The sequence below is a fragment of the Carcharhinus amblyrhynchos genome, chromosome 6, assembly GCF_965287045.1.
Source record: "Carcharhinus amblyrhynchos chromosome 6, sCarAmb.v2.hapA, whole genome shotgun sequence".
NCBI lineage: Eukaryota > Metazoa > Chordata > Chondrichthyes > Carcharhiniformes > Carcharhinidae > Carcharhinus > Carcharhinus amblyrhynchos.
The window spans coordinates 28,926,143-28,943,566 of record NC_137329.1 but is presented as its reverse complement, the minus strand read 5'-3'; the positions used below and the strand labels follow the sequence as shown (position 1 = coordinate 28,943,566).

Below are 17,424 nucleotides of genomic sequence, written 5' to 3'. Positions count from 1 at the left end.
CGTTCTCCCCGTGTTTGTGTGGGTTTTCTCTGGGTGCTCCAGTTTCCTCCCACAGTCCAAAGATGTGCAGGTTAGATGCCTTGTCCATGCTAAATTCCCCTTCAGTGTACCCGAACAGGTGCCAGAATGTGATGACTGGGGGATTTTCACGCTAATTTCACTGCAGTGTTAATGTAAGCCTACTTGTGACTAATAAATAAACTTCAACTTTGTTTTGCCAAGGGCAGGAGCAGTTCATTCTCAAATGCACACAGTTGGATCAGTTTCCATTTTTACTTTGAACAAATCGCTGTGTTCATAAAATCCCAACTCTATTTTCAAACAGGCTTATTTAAAAAAAGTTGCTATCTTTTTTCAACTTTGCCCAAGCTTAGGTTTTGAAACAGTTCGAATTTAATCTTTTAACACTTTCTAGGCAGTTTCTCACCCAAGATAATTTTTTTGGTGCAACCAAGATTTTAAAACTAAGAGTTAAAAAGACAGCACTGTAACCATACAGACCAACTGTAGAAAAGAACTAGAATCTTTCAAAAATCTCTCTTGTTTCCACTTTTTCTCCTTTAAAACAGTTTTCAAGTTCTGATGTTCAGTACTTATCCAAAGTTGAAAGGATAAACCAGTAAAACGTGTCTTTAATTTGAATGTTACCAGTTCTCCTTTAGCTCTGGTGCAAATGCTTTGAAAAATTCTAATTAGATTTTGAATCTGCTCTTGCTCCTCCTCTCTTAAGCCTTGCTGGACCCACTCATGGGCAGCATGGTGGCACAGTGCTTAGCACCCCTGCCTCACAGGGAACCATGTTCAATACCTGGCTTGGGTCACTGTCTGTGTGGAGTCTGCATGTTCACCTGAACAGGTGCTGGAATGTGGGATCTTCACTGTGACTTCATTGCAGTGTTAATATAAGCCTACTTGTGACACTAATATATAAAGTTCCACAGTATAACCCAACATCTCTCATAGTGGAAAGTTGCACGTTCATTTGATGATCTTCCTCCATTTCCCTCAGAACCAGCATCAGATCTGGTGATCGTTTTGTTGAACACCAATCTGCTCACAGATGTGGCTCTAAATTTCCTATTGCTTGTTACTTTCTTTCTCCATTCTCTTTCACACTGACCTTCCTGTCTCCAACCTTCTGTATCATTCTAGTGAAGCTCAAGATCAGCTCCAGGTACAGCACTTTACCTTTCTATTAAGTACTCTTTGATCTTTTAATTTTAATATTGACTAAAAATGCAACAAAAGGAAACCCAAGATATATATATAAAGAAACATGTCCCAATTTGATTTCATTAATAGTGCTAACCATTGTGCCACCATTGCCATAGCCGTTTAAATATACTCTGTGACGTATATTCCTTTTTTTTTATATTTATATATCTTGGATTTTGTTGCATTTTTAGATGTGCCTTTTAAAACGCTGTTCATTTGTCACATTCTTTATTTCTTTAATATTGTAATCCAGTTCTATGATTTATGATTGGGGCAGCACAGTGGTCTGCACTACTGCCTCTCAGTGCCAGGGGCCCAGGTTCAATTCTGGCCTCAGGTGACTGCCTGTGCAGAGTCTGCATGTTTTCCCCAAATCTGCATGTGTTCTTGCGGGTGCTCTGGTTTCCTCACACACTCCAAAGAAGTGCGGGTTAGGTTGATTGGCCATGCTAAATTGCCATTTAGTGTCAAGTGGATTAGCAGGGTAAATACATGGGATTACAGGGATAAGGCCAAGATGGGATTGTTGTTGGTGCAGACTCAATGGGCCAAATAGCCTCTTTTTGCATTATAGGCATTCTATGATATTTTGAATTTATGATTCATTAATGGGTTTGGCAGCTGTTTAAAAATGTGTTCCCCATTCCATCTAATTGTGCAAATAGCTGTGCCTGCTTTTATTTTGACCCAGCATCCAAAAAAGTAACTTTTGTTTTCTGTCCACAGATATCATCTGGCTAGCAGAATATTTGTAGTATTTCCTGTTTCCAATTTCTAGTATCTGTTTTCTTTTCATTGTGATTTACTGTTGTGCCATGTAAATAGCTGAGAAAGCTACGTTATAGTAACATTTTCATTTCACATAAGTATTGTGAAGATTTTTTTCAAAACTTTTAAGTTAAAATTTATTTATTAGTCACAAGTAAGCTTACATTCATACTGCAATGAAGTTACTGTGAAAATCCCCTAGTCACCATCTCCTGGCGCCTGTTTGGGTACACAGAATTTAGCATGGTCAATTCACCCAACCTGTACATCTTTTGGACTGTGGGAGGAAACCGGAGCACCTGGAGGAAACCCATGCAGACAGTGACCCAAGCTGGGAATCGAACCTGGGTCCCTGGCGCTGTGAGGCAGCAGTGCTAACCACTGTGCCACTGTAATTCTGGAGCTCAAGTAAAATCGAGGAATGCTGTAATGCTGCAAAGGCTGATTAACATTAACTTTTTAGAGGTGTAAGTTAATCAGATCGCTAAGCAACCTTTAATGTGAAATGTTAAAAATTCTCCATTAACTTGCTATCCATTTGTAGTGTTTTACAGTTTAATATAAGCCATTGCCTTGGAATAAGTTTCACTTAGCAGATATTGCTCCGTTTTGCTATTTGCTGTTGAAACAAATGTTTATTTTATCTACAGAGCCAGAGGTGGTCGTACCAGCGGGGATAATAACTCTATGTGTAGTTCTGAGCGTACTGATATGTACAGCGATCATTGGCGTTGGATTTTTTGTGTATTTGAAGTATCTCAGAAAAGGTAAAATAGCTTTCAAATTACTTTACAGGAAGTATAAATTGTCAGATTATTCTTGATCTGTACTGTGATGGTTCATCTCTGTTGGAGATTTTAGCCCACAACTTCGTAGCTTCCCAGTGTGGGTTTTTGGAGGTAGCACAAAGATGTGCTGGGGAACCCCTCTGGGAAGTTTTCAGGTAAAGGTTGACCTGGCAATTGTCCAGAAACGCTAACTTCCCCTGGGCAATTGGGCTGGAACCCAGTCTGACGAAACAATTCTAATTGCTAACTTTAGACGGTTCTGCCAGTGTTATGCTAAAAGTCACTCTGAAAGAGTTATAAGAAATAACTTCAGTGCAATCATTTTAAATGCCCAGACCCTGCACAGGATTCCCACTCCCCTGACCATACCCAAGTGTTATACTATTTAATTTCTTCTGAAAAATAGTTATGGGTCTATCTGCCAAAAGCTGATGAAAATTATGCAGCTAACTGGTTCTGATATATCTGGAGAAACTCGGTGCACCACACACGAATTCAGCTTAAAGTCACATCAGTTCAAAAACAAGGCTTTGGGAGATGTGGAGGCTTTTAGTAAAAACTTCATTAAAGTCATTAAAAGACATGAATTTAAATAATACTGAAATTATGTATGTAATTAAAAAGATTTATACATCTTGTTTAAACCCTTACTTTACAATTGGATGCAAAACTATTTTACAAATTATTTTGAGTTATTTGTGGGAATTTAGTCCCCAGATTTCACAGAATGACTTGGTTACATCAGCACAACCAATTTAAATTTGGGTATAGCAATAATATAGTGATAGCAGGAAGTCAAGGGGCACGCAGCATGTTTGCACATGCAAGTATTTTTTAAACATGTTTTGGATCTCCTGTGATGTTGCTGACAGTGTGTTCTGATTCCTTTTCCTTCGTCTTTTGATTTGATTGTGCTGATCTGTGTTAGTCCACCATACTCTGTCTGTCTTTTGCACACATCATGTGTGTCTATTTTACCATCTCCCTCCCTTCTTTTGACTCTCATTATGGTGGTTGCCTGCTGTTTTTTATGTCAACTGATCTTTCTCCCAGATCTGTGCTCTGTTTGGGTTTAGCCTCTTCTTTGCTGATGTTCCTCACTATAATGCAGAATGCTTGTTTCTTTCATGCATTACTGACCTCTGCTGTTTTGTTTAGTTGCTGCTTTCTGTCCTTGTGTCCTGATGTTTCAGTAATTTTGCCTTAGTTTCATACTTGGTGTGTAATTTGTCTCTCCCTCCCTCTCTATATACCCCTTTATTTTAACCTGGGGATGCTAATCATTTTAGTCAAGGCAAATTTGTTTCAGTAAGAAACATGTCCCCATTTGATTTCATTTTGGTTAAATATTATTCTTCCTGTTCTATTATTGCTAATATTTATTATTCCAGTAATAATGATCAGTCACAGGATGGATTTGTGCTGTTATTTGTTTGAAATGACAGACCCTGTGATAAAGAATGGATAAAGTGCTAAATGTTTTTTTTTAAAGTCCCTCCGAAAGTTTCAGACATCAGCAAACCTCCACGGATTATACATTTGCAAGAAGCCCTTTTGAATTGTCAGATTTCTGGGTATAGGCCTGAGAATATTTCTGTTAAGTGGTCGCTACAACGCAAAGACAAGGAATCAAATGTGATTTTTCAGTGGACCCAAACCCCAAGCAACACGCAGGATGCTGCTTCAGATGTCTACCAGAATCTTATTTCAACACGTGAACCTCAATATGATGAACACGATGAATCCTTCAAATTTGAGATGTCTGCAGTTGAGTACGACAGTGATGGTAGCTCCAGTGTCAATTGCAAAGTCGTGTTCTGTCCTGACATGTATAAAGATGATGGAGCTATTCTTCAGGTTCAAGTTGATCATAGTACTCTCGGAAAGCCTATAATTAAGGAAATCAAGCTGAAAGTTGAAGGAAGTAAGTATAAATCCCCTCAGTGAATTTGATTTTGTTTAATTGGTTGGTACTTTTTGTGTACCAACCAATGATGCCAAGTGAACATAACTAAAGAAATCTTGTTTATGAAGTGCATTTTTTTTTTGTTTGACACAGATTTAAGCTACCTTGTTCCAGGATAGTGTGGATAAAATGATCCACAATTACACATAGTGGAAAACATGTCACTGGAATATTAAGCCACAAATTGCTGTGTCCATTTTATCTGAGTGCTGTAAATTTTACACTGCCTCCTTCAGTTCCACAGCCCCTGTGATTGGAATTAACTTTGTTAGGTGCAGTTGTGAAATAGATGCAACAGTGTTGCAACATTTGGAGAGCGGATACTTTATTGTTTCTCATAGGCCTATAAATCATCAATCTTGTGCATTTACACCAGGGGTTGGCAAATTTTGTTGAGCTAAAGAACATTTTCAGCAAAAAAAATTCAAACTATTGGGACAAAACAAAAACAATGGAGTAAAGGCATAACCATATCTTTTAGAGGAAAATGTTTTTTCTCGGAAGCTAGGGAATATTATCTGCATATTTGATGCTGTAAGAATAATTTGCTTTAATCTCTCTCTGATGCTTTTAAGAATGATGATAATTATTGTACAAATTTCAGATAAATGCAATCCAACTGGGCAAAAGTCCAGTTCTTACGTCCCTGGGATAAATTAAAAAGTTATTTTTCCTTTCAAAATTGAATCTTGATGCTACACAGATCTTAAATTTACCTTCAACTTTCTCAATAATTTCCTAGAGAATTGTAGTGATATGTTTGTCTTCACAAAGAATTAGAACAACTATGTTTTCCTAAATTATTGATTTTAATGATGTGGAGATGCTGGCATTGGACCGGGGTGGGCACAGTAAGAAGTCTCATAACACCAGGTTAAAGTCCAGCAGGTTTATATGGAATCACAAGCTTTTGGAGCGCTGCTGCTCCTCCCTCAGGTGAGTGATGATGAAGGAGCAGCGATCCAAAAGCTCTTGATTCCAAATAAACCTGTTGGACTTTAATCTGGTGTGGTGACCTTATTGATTTTAATCATAAAAAATCAACAGGTCATTTAATTTATTGTTTTACCTATGCTCGAAACAATAATGATAGCAACATAAAACCAGTTCCCCAAACCAAGAGCATTGTGCAGTTGTAGGTATACCACACAGTTTATTTAATGCGTAGTGATGTGTTTTGTTAAAATGATTATTTGAAATCATAAGGTACAGCCTAATTAACTTTTAATCCCCATATTTAAAAATATGGCTGTCACTTCAGCAAGCGAGACAAATTCCCTAAGAGTGAAATTTCTCCTGATAGTTATAAAGTTCAGTAAATTTCAGCATTAAATACTTGTGAATGCTAACGCCTTTAACATTTCTGAATTGAATTGAGATAAACAGTCAACAATTTGGAGACCACAATTTTAAGGTAGTTTGAGCATGTTATTTTTTAAATGACAATTACCATATATTTTCTGGAATAATTTCTAAAGATGCCATTTTAAAACCTGAAAATCTAAGTTCTTGATTTTAAGCAAATAAGTTACTCTGGAACATTATTTTGCTTTCTATCTCTTTGCCATGAATTTGGAGTCACAGTCATAGATTTCCTTCCCTAAAGGGCATTACTGAACCAGACAGGTTTTTACAGCAATCAGCAATAGTTTTGTAGTCATTGATAGACTTTTAATTCCAGATTTTTATTGAATTCAGATTTCACCATCAGTGGTGGTGAGATTTGAACCCAGGTCCCCAGAGCATTATACTGGTCTCTGGGTTATTAATCCAGTGAAAATGCCTCTATGTCACTACCTCCCCTTTCGAATGATCTCCCATAGTCACATTTTTTTGATGAATAAGATTGCCGTTTTTAAAATTATATTCTGAGTGTTTCTCGTCTTGTCAAATGCTACAAGTCTGCCAGCATGCAGTTTGAATCTTGTGCTGCAGAATTAACAACTTTTCATTGTCAGCATTGCAGAAGTGCCCATTATATCTCTTAATAAGATAGTAGGTATCATAAACTTTCAGGTTTAAAGTGGTCTATATTCTACACATTCTGAGAACTTTTAAAACATTCTATTTTTCCTTTTTTTAAAAAAAAGTTGAACCGAGGATAACTGATATAGTGATACCTCCTTGTATCATTCATGAAGAAGTGCTGGCTGTGACCTGCCCAATTAATGGATTTAAACCCCGACCACTGGCTATCACTTGGTACAAAAAGAAGGGCAATGTAATTAAAAAAATTGTGAAACTTGAACCAGAGGGAGCAAAGTTGGTTGAAGGGAGCAAAACAGAGCAGCCCAAATACGCTCACAATATAACTGAGCTGGAATATGAAGACAAGACGTACAGTGTTGCCAGCGTTCTACATTTTATACCAACTATTGAGGAAGACCATGAAGCAACATATGTTTGTGAAGTAAGCCATCCAGCAACAGCTTCAATAATACATAAAGAGATTACCTTAAGTGTAAAAGGTATTGTCAGCATTTCTCCATTTTAGTTAAGATGCTTTTCTACAAATTTAGCTGCAATATTTAAGTTCTCTTAAAATCAGCGTTGAATCAATAATTGAAATGCATTTCTGAAGACATCAAAACAATTTTGGGTTGGATAAGTAGTTGATTAGCAGTAAGATTGATTACCTAATATTGATGGTGTTGCAAATCCAGGACTGACTGCCCCTTAAAATGTGGCAACTTTCTAAGACCTTGGATAAGGTGATGGGTGGAATAAACTAGAACAGTGCAACATTTCATCCTGGGGGTGAGAAGGAGATTAGCTATAATGTGAAGAACTTCTTGCAGATTATCTTTCTGCACTAAAGTAATCAAGTGAAGAAAGGAAAATTGTCGCCAAGGGTTTCTGGTTATTAAATATAATGGACCCTTCTTACATTGATTTTAATTTATTGAATTTCTGTTTAAATTTGGAGCGAATCTGTTTTAGCTTCAAATTATGCTGAATTTTACTTTGATGTCAGGCTGACTTTGTGACAGCAGTTACTTTCTCTGTCTTTTCTGGCACAGTAGTTAGTACAGTTGCCTCACAGCACCAGGGACCTTGATTTGATTCCACCTTGGGTGACAGTGTAGAGTTTGCACATTCTCCCTGTGTCTGTTTAGGTTCTGTCTGAGTGCTTTAGTTTTTTCCCACAGTCCAAAGAGGTACAGGTTAGATGGATTGGCCGTGCCCCTTAAGAGTCCAAATGTGTGTTTGGATTAACCAAAGTAAATACGCAGTGTGAAGTGGATAGGGCAGGAGGGGAGGGTCTGCTCTTTTGGAGAGTTGGTGCAAACTCAATGGGAAGAATGGCCTCTTCCTGCACTGTCGTGGTTCTATGGTTATTTGCACCTTCCTAGTCTCCAATTCCCCTTGTGGATATTGTGGTGTCTGTATTGAAGAAAAACCGCTTGATAAATGCTTAATCAGAATAAGTCAGAGATGTAGACATTGGGAAGATAAGGAGAACTTGAAAGAACAAAAGAAGATGGAGACAGGAACTGAGGGAGGGAATTTCAAAGCATGCAGACCAGGACTGTGAAGTTAGTATATACTTTCCAGTCGGGGTACATTTCAGAAAAGATCAGGAGCGATAGCTAATGGGCCTATCCAGGGTTAGAATGGATAGTAGCCTTCTGTTTTTATTTTGTTTTGTTGCGTTCTGTGAAGAGCCGGCAGTGCAGATGCATAATTAAAGTTATACGTTTGTATCAAAGTTACAGAGTTGAACTTGGTTTCTGTTTAACAGTTAGCTATTATCTGTATCATTTTAAATGATTCAATCTAAAATCAGTTTGAAAAATTGTTGTGGTCTGTTTCACTATTCATTGCTGTCAAAGTTTCACAATTTATTTTCTCATTTTTCCTCAGCTATCCCAAAATGTGATAACATAAAACTGTCACCAGAAGTTCCAATAGTAGATGAACATACGTATGCATCATGTAGAATATATTCCTTCTTTCCAAAAAATCTTGAAGTTATTTGGAGAAAGGATGGCGTCATGCTGGAGAAAGTGAACGCTGATTCTGAAGCAGTGTTCGGAAGGGATGGTCTTTTGTATTTTACGAGTTATTTGAAATTCATTCCTGTTAGGGAAGATTTTGGGAAGACATTAACTTGTGAATTCCAACATGAAAGTATCAAAGAATGCAAAAAAACTACTTGTTCACTGGCTCCATTGAGTAAGAAAGATGTTTTATATTTGTTAATGTACTATTTTCAAATATTCTAATGTTCACCTTAGAACACCAACACCATATATGGTGGATTTTGTTAACCTTGTTCAAAAAAAACAACTTGGTGAAACATATAAGATACTGGGTTCGTGACCTGTATTTAACCCCTAGATTGTGGTTCAATTTTGGCCAGATTAATGAAATGAACATCTACTTTCCCTTGTTGGGAAAGTTCAGCCAGTTTTTAGTTGACATCAGTGTAAAATTAGCCCTTAAAATGATTCATTACAAAATTGGAAATCTAGCCAGAAATGCCAGAATGAACACCACAGAAAGCAGAAAAATACATACTGCCCACTGAGGTTGAGGCTCAAGCTACAATGTGAGACAGATTGAATGAGGTTTGCTCAGTAGCTGGCTTTACTAGACTTGACTTGGAAATATTTGATGTTGACACAAGAGACTAAGTTGGAAAAATCAATTTCATCCTTTGCACTTTTATCTTGAATACTGTCATTTCAAAAGTAACACACCTGAAACCTCTCTGTATTCAGACTCTGTGCTCTCCACCTATCATTGTATCATCAGCAAATGTAGCTACAATACAATTGGTCCCTTGATCCGAGTCATTAATAGAGATTGCAAATGCAGCACTGATCCATGTAGCACTCCACTGGTTTCAATTTGCCAGCTTGAAAATAACCCATTTTTACCACTCTGTTTTCTGTCTGTCTCTGCCCGTGCTGATGTATGGGTTCTAACAAAATGAGCTTTGCTCTTGTGTGGTAGTCTTTTACGTGTCACTTTGTTGAATACCTTTTTGGAAATCCAAATGCACCACATCTGCTCATCTCCCTTATCCACCCTATTCCATGCACTGTCAAAATAATCTAATAAATTTATCGAATAGAATGATCTTGAATCTGCTTTTCTTAATCTCCTGCTACAACTTTTAATAATGTTAGACTAACTGAACAATCATTTCCTATTCTCTGCTTCCCTCATTTCTTGAATTAGGGGTTTTTCCAATTCATTGGGACTTTTCCAGGGCCAGAATTTTAAGCTCATGCACCCTACCCCACCCTGCCCCCAAACCCTAGGTGGGTTCTGAGGCCAGGTGAATATGAAATTGCATAGACTTGATTCCCTCTGGAATTCTGCCTTCCCGTCCTGACCTAGATGCAGTTTTACAGTGGGCCAGGCAGTCTTGGTGGGAGGCCTGCCTTTCCCCTATTAAGGGTCCTAACAGGCCACTTAATACCCCTTCAGATTTGCGGCCCCCTCCCCTCTGAGTTTTGCAAGTTCCAATCCTTACCCCCGACCCCTGGGACTTAACATAAGGACACTCCCCAGACTTAGTTCCAGGTAGAGCATTGCAGTAACTCTTCTGACCATTGCAGCGCTGTGCCTGAACGATTTAAAGAGCTATCAGATTGGCCGAGGCTAGACTTCCTTCCAAGGGTGAATGGAATTCTCTCAAATTGTCAATTGAGCGTGAAAAGATAGTGGGCTTCTGAGAGTTGGTGGGAACATGTTATGCGCTAACTCTCAGGATGTTGAGCCCTGAGCGCTCCCATCCTGATAATTCTGCCTCAGAATGTAGAGAGTTTTGGAAGATTACCATCCATGCATCCACTATCTCTATAGCCATATTTTTAAGAGCCTAGGCTGTAGGTCTAGGAGACCTATCAGCCTTTAATCCCATCAATTTGCTTAGTACTTTTTCCACCAGTAACAATTATTTTAACTTCCTCCTTTCGTTTTGCCTCCTAATTTTCTCCTATTATTGGGATACTTATCATGTCTTATTCCATGAAGGCCAACATAAAATATTTGTTCAAAGTCTGCCATTTTCTTGTTTTTCGTTAATAATTCCCCATCCCATTCTCCAAGGAAACAACATTTGTTTTAGCCATGGATCAGATTATTAATTAATCCTGTCTAATACATATTGCTAGATCTTAAAATAGATCATTCCCTGGTTTATAATATAGTTTTCTAATAAACTGACCTGAATGGGCTTGTATGAAATCCTGAAGGCTCTCTTTGTCAATTTGAATTGTCCAATCTACATGAAGATCAAAGTTGCCCATGATCATTGCAGGACATCTTTTTTGCAAATCCTTATTATGTCTTGTCTTGATCTATACTCCTGACCTACAATATAGCTCATGTTAACCAGTACCTGAGAAAAGACAAAAATGCCCCTGTGAAGTAGAGGGAGTAAAAGAGTACCTCTGAAATTAAAGGGGAAGACTAAGTGTATTTGTGACCTGTGGCTAGCCACGGAGTGAGTGTGTAGAAAGAACCCCTCGTTAGGCTGTAGATATGTGAAGGAAAGGAAAAGTGCCTGTGAACTGGAGAAATTTGTATTATCAAGTAGTTTTTACTGTTATTAGTGTCATATAAGAAATGCATATTTTGTGTCATTTCTACAACAGAGATAATGGAACGCTTCTGATTATGGTTTGATTTTGTTCGCTCCCATCATTTATAGCCCCATCTGCAGCTACTGAGGGCCTAAACTCTTGAATTCCATTTTTCGATCTCACTACCCATCTTATTTGCTTTAAATGCTCCTTTAAACCCTATCTCTTTAATCAGTCTGTCTGAATATTTCATGTCACTTGGTGTCAAGTTTTATTTACCAATGTTCTTGTAGTGCTTTAGGGTACATTGTATGATGTGGAAGGTGTTACATAAATATAAGTTGGTGTAATCATAGTATTAACATGCTTGGTACTTTCTTTTCTGTTATTGTGCAATGTGAAATATGGTTTATAATATAATTTGTCATAATACAAACATTTGTTTGCAAAATGTGTTGCCTATGCTGAAGGTTTAGAAGTACATTGTGCCAAAGCCTGGTAAAATCACTGCATCATCCCATTCATTGACTTATCTCTCAATTCTGCTGGTAACGTATTTTTCAAGCCATCGATTTAATTATTTTTCTGCATAACGCTTTGATGCAAACAAACTACAGATTCTGTGAATCTTTCAAATATCTGAATTTGTAGAATTTGAATGATCAAAATGTGAGATTTAGTGTAACCTCATCCTATAGCCAAATGCTTGTGACGAATAACTTTACTAGCTTTCTTTAAATTTTATTTTCTGCCAGTTATTGAAGCAACTTGCAAGATACTACTCCACCTAACTTTCTGTTTGTATTGTTACAGTATCTCCTCCATTAGTAAAATACATAGGATGCAAACCAGAATTTCCAGAAGTAGGAGAAGAGGCAGTGGTTGTATGCCAAGTGTATGGCTTCTTTCCAAAGGAAGTAACGTTCATGTGGTTCAAAGATGATGAAAGAACAGATGATGCAGGAATTACTTCTACTGATCCCCAATTCGATGGAACGACTGGCTTCTTCTGCTGTGAAAGCCGATGGAAATTGTTAATTAAGCCAGAATACGATCAGATGGTATTCAAGGTTGAGATTCTTCATTTCCCAACCTCACACAGGCCTTCACGGGCGTGTTTCACCATGCAACTTAAAGGTATGAATTTAGTGCATATTCTCTCTATATTTGATTTGTCACATGTATTAATATACAGTGGAAAGTATTGTTTCTTGCACACCTTTGTAACATTGGCTGTAACTTCTGAGCTTCCTAGCATTAGTGTGTGTGTGTGTGTGTGTGTGTGTGTGTGTGTGTGTGTGTGTGTGTGTTTGGGGCGGGCGGGGGGTGTTGGAGAAAGAGAGGCGAAACCATCCAAAAATACAATCTAAATCTCAAACTTCAGATAGTTATGATAGAGTTGTGCCAATAGTTACACAGCGAAGGTTAGAAGAAATAAAATCACTGATAACTGTCAAGTAACTATTGTACCACACCACCCCCACCCCAACATGTACAGGATCGTTTCCCACTCAGCATCCAGACGTGACTGGACAAATCCAAGGCACTTCATAGACATGCCTCAGTCCTCTATTTTAGCGGGGTCTCCAGCTAGTTACCCAAAAGTGGGAAGCTACTGTAAACCCTGCCGGAGTAAATTTATACTGGTGGGATGGGAGATGCTATCGGGCCTGAAGAATTCAGTCCCGGGCCTGATAATCTCATTCCAATAACATTAAAAAGCGATTAAAATTACTTAATTGGTCTTCCCACTGGTTTCCTGCGTGGTCCGGATCACGCAGATTTTTGGCAGTAGGAGATGTGCATGCATTGGGAACACCTGTGCGAATTGGCACATGCACGCATTTCCCGATCCAACCCGCCCAAAAGCTAGCAGGTCGGAATGGGAGAATTGCCCCCATAGAGTCCCTACAGTGCTAAAGGTGGCCATTCAGTCCATCAGGTCGGCACTGATTATCTGAAAGAACATCTTACCCAGCCCCCGTCCCTGTAACCCCATGCATTTACTATGTCTAATCCACCTAGTCTACACACTGTTGGACACTGAAGAGGTAATTTAGCATAATCAATCCACCTAATCTGTACGTCTTTGGAATGCTGGAGGAAAAACACACAGACACGAACAAAATGTGCAAACTCCACATGGACAGTGATCCAAGGCTGCAATGAACCCTGGTCTTTGGTGCTGTGAGCCAGCAATGCTAACCACTATGCCAAATTTTCAGATGTTGTATTTTTACATCCTTAAAAACCAACAAATACCAAACACATGTAAATTTATGAAAAATGCGTTGCATCAAAATAAATTTCACTAGAAAGCGCTGATGTGTCCTTGCGTATGAAAATCAAATATGTAGTGCTAATAATTTCTCTATCTGGTCTCTTTTTTAATACCAGATTACAATTAGCATGACATGGGATCTTAGTTGAATTAGAACTATTCTGAAATTTTAATACTTATAATTCAAATTGATGACTAAATGTATTTGAATCAAAGCATTAGCAAGAACAGCAACAGAAGAGAATGAATATTTATAAGCATAAATCGCAATCAGACATGTTTATTATTGGAACAAATTCCAATGGACACTACCCTAATTCATGTATTCTTGTTTCATTGTAACGCCTGGCATTCAGGGAAATCTACAGTTTACTCCCTGCAAGGCCACTACATTTTTGCTAAGCTGTGGTGTCCGGACTGAACGTGGCCCTCTAGTTGTGATCAAATTACATCTGTGGGTATATGTGTGTGTGGATCATTCCATGGTTTCCCCCTCTCCACTCTCCTAAATAGCACAATGATGCATGCAATCTTCAATCTAAAGGAAACTTATCTGAATTGAGTGGACTTTGTAAGATTAAGGTGAAGGGAGTGCCAGTGTGAACTAAATTGTTTACAGAACACCCTGCTCAATGGATCAACATGTTACCTTTGTCATAGAGCTTTACAGCACAGAAAGGGGACCTTCAGCCCATCCTGTCTGTGCCAGCCATCATTTGTGTTTGATAGTGATTCAGTCCACACCACACTACACAAGTGTCCCTCTATGAAGCCATGCCAGGCAGATTGATCAGAATTCCAGGTCACTTAACCTTGACTTCAGTGCTTCAACCCATGAATTGGCTTGAACAATTGCTACGGCACATAGGCACTGAACAGGATTGCAACAAAGAATTTGAAAAAGTGAAAACAGATTGAAAAGCAATTTGATCCACCTGCTTGGTATTGCAGAATACGAAGCAAGTGATCAGGCCATGATAATGAATTATGGGTAAGAACAAGCACTATTTTGAACGCAAAAGGAAGGGACCATACCATGAAATGGACAAGTTGAACCCAGCAGACTACCTTATTGGAGTACTTGGCAAAGCCATTGGAAAATGTAACAAAGCCAAAGTATTATCTTTTCAGCTGAAAACAATAAAACTAAATACTGTCTTGTCTTACAGGCCACTGAAAGGTGGAGTAAACTGTGGAACCCTGCCTGATTATCGATCCAGTTGTGCCTGACCACTGTTTATGTTAAAGAAGATTTTGTTGCACAATTCTCAGACCTGATACCACATTTTCCTCTTAACTCAAACTTGTGGATATACCTGGGACCAAAAAGAACCTAACTGCATTATGATGGCCAGTGAGGAAGAGGATTTTCTGTACATTCAGCTTACGAAGGGAAAGGTGAATACTATATAACCACGACCTCCAAGAATGTCTGTATGGTAATCTGACTTGCCCAATTGGTTCAGGTACCTTTTTGTTTGAGCCCCACCCTGTCAGTACAGATGTGGACATGCACTTTGCGCAGCCTGTACAACCTCTGCAGTTAGGCATCATTGTTGGGCGTGGTGTGAAGGAACGCTTACCTGAATACACGAGTGGATCTGGATAAGATATTTTCCCCAATGCCTGAACATCTGATGGAACTGATAATGGGATTAATTTCTTCAACTGACTTTCATGTGTTGCGACAATGGAATGCAGAAGTTAAAGAAAAATTACCTGAGGTTGGAGGTCCGAGACATTGGTTAACTTTAGTTTGAACATTAAGATAGCACCTTGGATTTAAGTGGTATCACACACTTTGGTTGCAATTCAGTAATTATTGTAAACAGTTTGATCATTCCAGTCAGGTAAAGGAAGAGAATATATGACTGCCCTATAGATTTTGAGAGGAATCAGCATCAATAATCTTCCCTGAAGTGGGATTGTAAGATTTTGATGAATATAAGAATTTTAGGATTTTATATCAATTAGGACAAATGTTTTGGGATCTCATTCACCACGTTTTAAATAGACGAGCTTAAGATTGTGCCTGCTGAATGGAGATAATTAAATAGTTCTGTTACATAAGAATAGGTATACCATCCAGCAAGAAAGTAGACCAACAGTCACTACCATAATGAGTATGGAACATGCATCATGATGTGGAGTTGCCAACGTTGGACTGGGGCAGGCACAGTAAATAGTCTCACAACACCAGATTAAAGTCCAACAGGTTTATTTGGTAGCACGCACTTTTGGAGCATTGCCCATTCATCAGGTGAGTGCTGAATGCTACGTTGTTCCACAAGCAGCATAGGGGCTTTTTAAAATTAAAGTGCCTCAAAAACCTATAAGAATTAAGTGCCAGATTTGAAAGAAAGAAACTTTGTTGAATGTATGTGGATTTGGAAGGCTTCTGAAACTAATCTCTGTCCTGCACCAGGCAGGCTCCCAAGTGCAATTTGGCTATTCAATGCTGAAAAGACCCTATGGCCCAGTTAGATGGGTTCATCCAGAAGACTAAAAGAAGCCTGAAGATTAGCAGAGGTCTGGGAGACATCATGGTGGACAGAAGTCCCACCAGGCACTGGGCACATCCCAATTCTGCAAAGTAAAACATCTAGTTCGCAGTATTGCATGTGTTAATTTTTCTTCTACATGGCATATCCAATCAAGTCCTAGCTCCCAATGTATCAGGTCATGTCCTTGATGTCACTAAGGATAATTATTGTATGAGATCAAATCTCAATTCTGATCATGTTGGAATGTTTCTAATAACTATTGCTTGAAAAAAAAAAGTTTAATGTATATTACTTGAGTCATTTTTTTATTTATTATGGTGGAATGCAACCAAATGGGGGGAGGCAATAGCCTCCTGATATTGTCATTCAAAGACCCAGGATGTTGCTCTGGGGTCCCAGGTTTGAATCCCACTATGGCAGATGCTGGAATTTGAATTCAATAAAAATCTAAGTAAACATTTAATAATGACCATAAAACCACTGTCGATTGCCATAAAAGCCCAACTGGTTCACTATGCCCTTTAAGGAAGGAAATCTGCAGCCCTTATCTTGTCTGGCCTGTATGTGACTCCAGATCCATAGCAATGCAGTTGACTGTTAAGGGATGGCCAATAAATACTGGCCCAGGCAGCAACGGCTGCATCCCATGGACAAATTTTTTAAAATTACAATTTAAAATTGGCTGCAGGTGCAATCTCATTTCCGACTGCACCCATGGACTTTGGAACTTAATTATTGCCTTATGCAATAATTTGTGCTAATCATAAGATGCTCGAGTTTCACCAACTTGAAAATTATAGCCAGAATTCAGCAAATGGCGGACATTTTAAAAATGTCTTCCCTCCTTCCATTGTTTCCTTTTAGTTGCCCATGTTTATTCAGCATGCGTCAGAAAATGCTCCACCTCAATTTAATGCTCTCTTTGAATGGTGACTCAAAATAAATTACCTATTTTATCTAAGAGATTTTTAAAAGGGTTGTAAATGCTGAAAACCAGAAATTGAAACAAAAAATGGTGGGAATACATCTGCACTTTCAGACTCTGATCAGTCTATTGTGCATTTCCATTATTTTCAGTGTTAATTATGTGAATGCTTTACTGTTGCCCAACTTAAATACCACTGTACTTAATGTTGCAATGCTTCCCATATCATGTTTATAAACTGGTGAATTGTTATTGGAGCTTAATTTTCTACTATATACGCGAGACAATAAATACAAAATTGTACTGTTTGTAAATGATTATCTGTAATTAAACTAGTGATTGTATGACAATGAGCTGAAATATAAATGTGGTAAATAGTGATGTGTAAATAAAGTATTTCTCACTAATAAATATTAAATTTGCTTCATTATTAACATA

The 17,424-nt window shown here is 38.3% G+C and overlaps 1 protein-coding gene across 1 annotated transcript in view; it reads left to right on the top strand.

Annotated features, from left to right (window-relative positions):
* LOC145343789 (uncharacterized) overlaps positions 1 to 17,424 on the top strand; it is a 29,798-nt gene extending 12,374 nt beyond the window's left edge. Inside the window, exons 4-9 of the mRNA XM_080190124.1 lie at positions 2,634 to 2,750; positions 4,264 to 4,695; positions 6,828 to 7,205; positions 8,602 to 8,913; positions 12,090 to 12,413; positions 14,727 to 17,424. Of these exons, the coding sequence (XP_080046250.1) occupies positions 2,634 to 2,750; positions 4,264 to 4,695; positions 6,828 to 7,205; positions 8,602 to 8,913; positions 12,090 to 12,413; positions 14,727 to 14,734 (1,571 nt within the window). The 3' untranslated portion in view covers positions 14,735 to 17,424. The remainder of the gene's footprint in view (positions 1 to 2,633; positions 2,751 to 4,263; positions 4,696 to 6,827; positions 7,206 to 8,601; positions 8,914 to 12,089; positions 12,414 to 14,726) is intronic.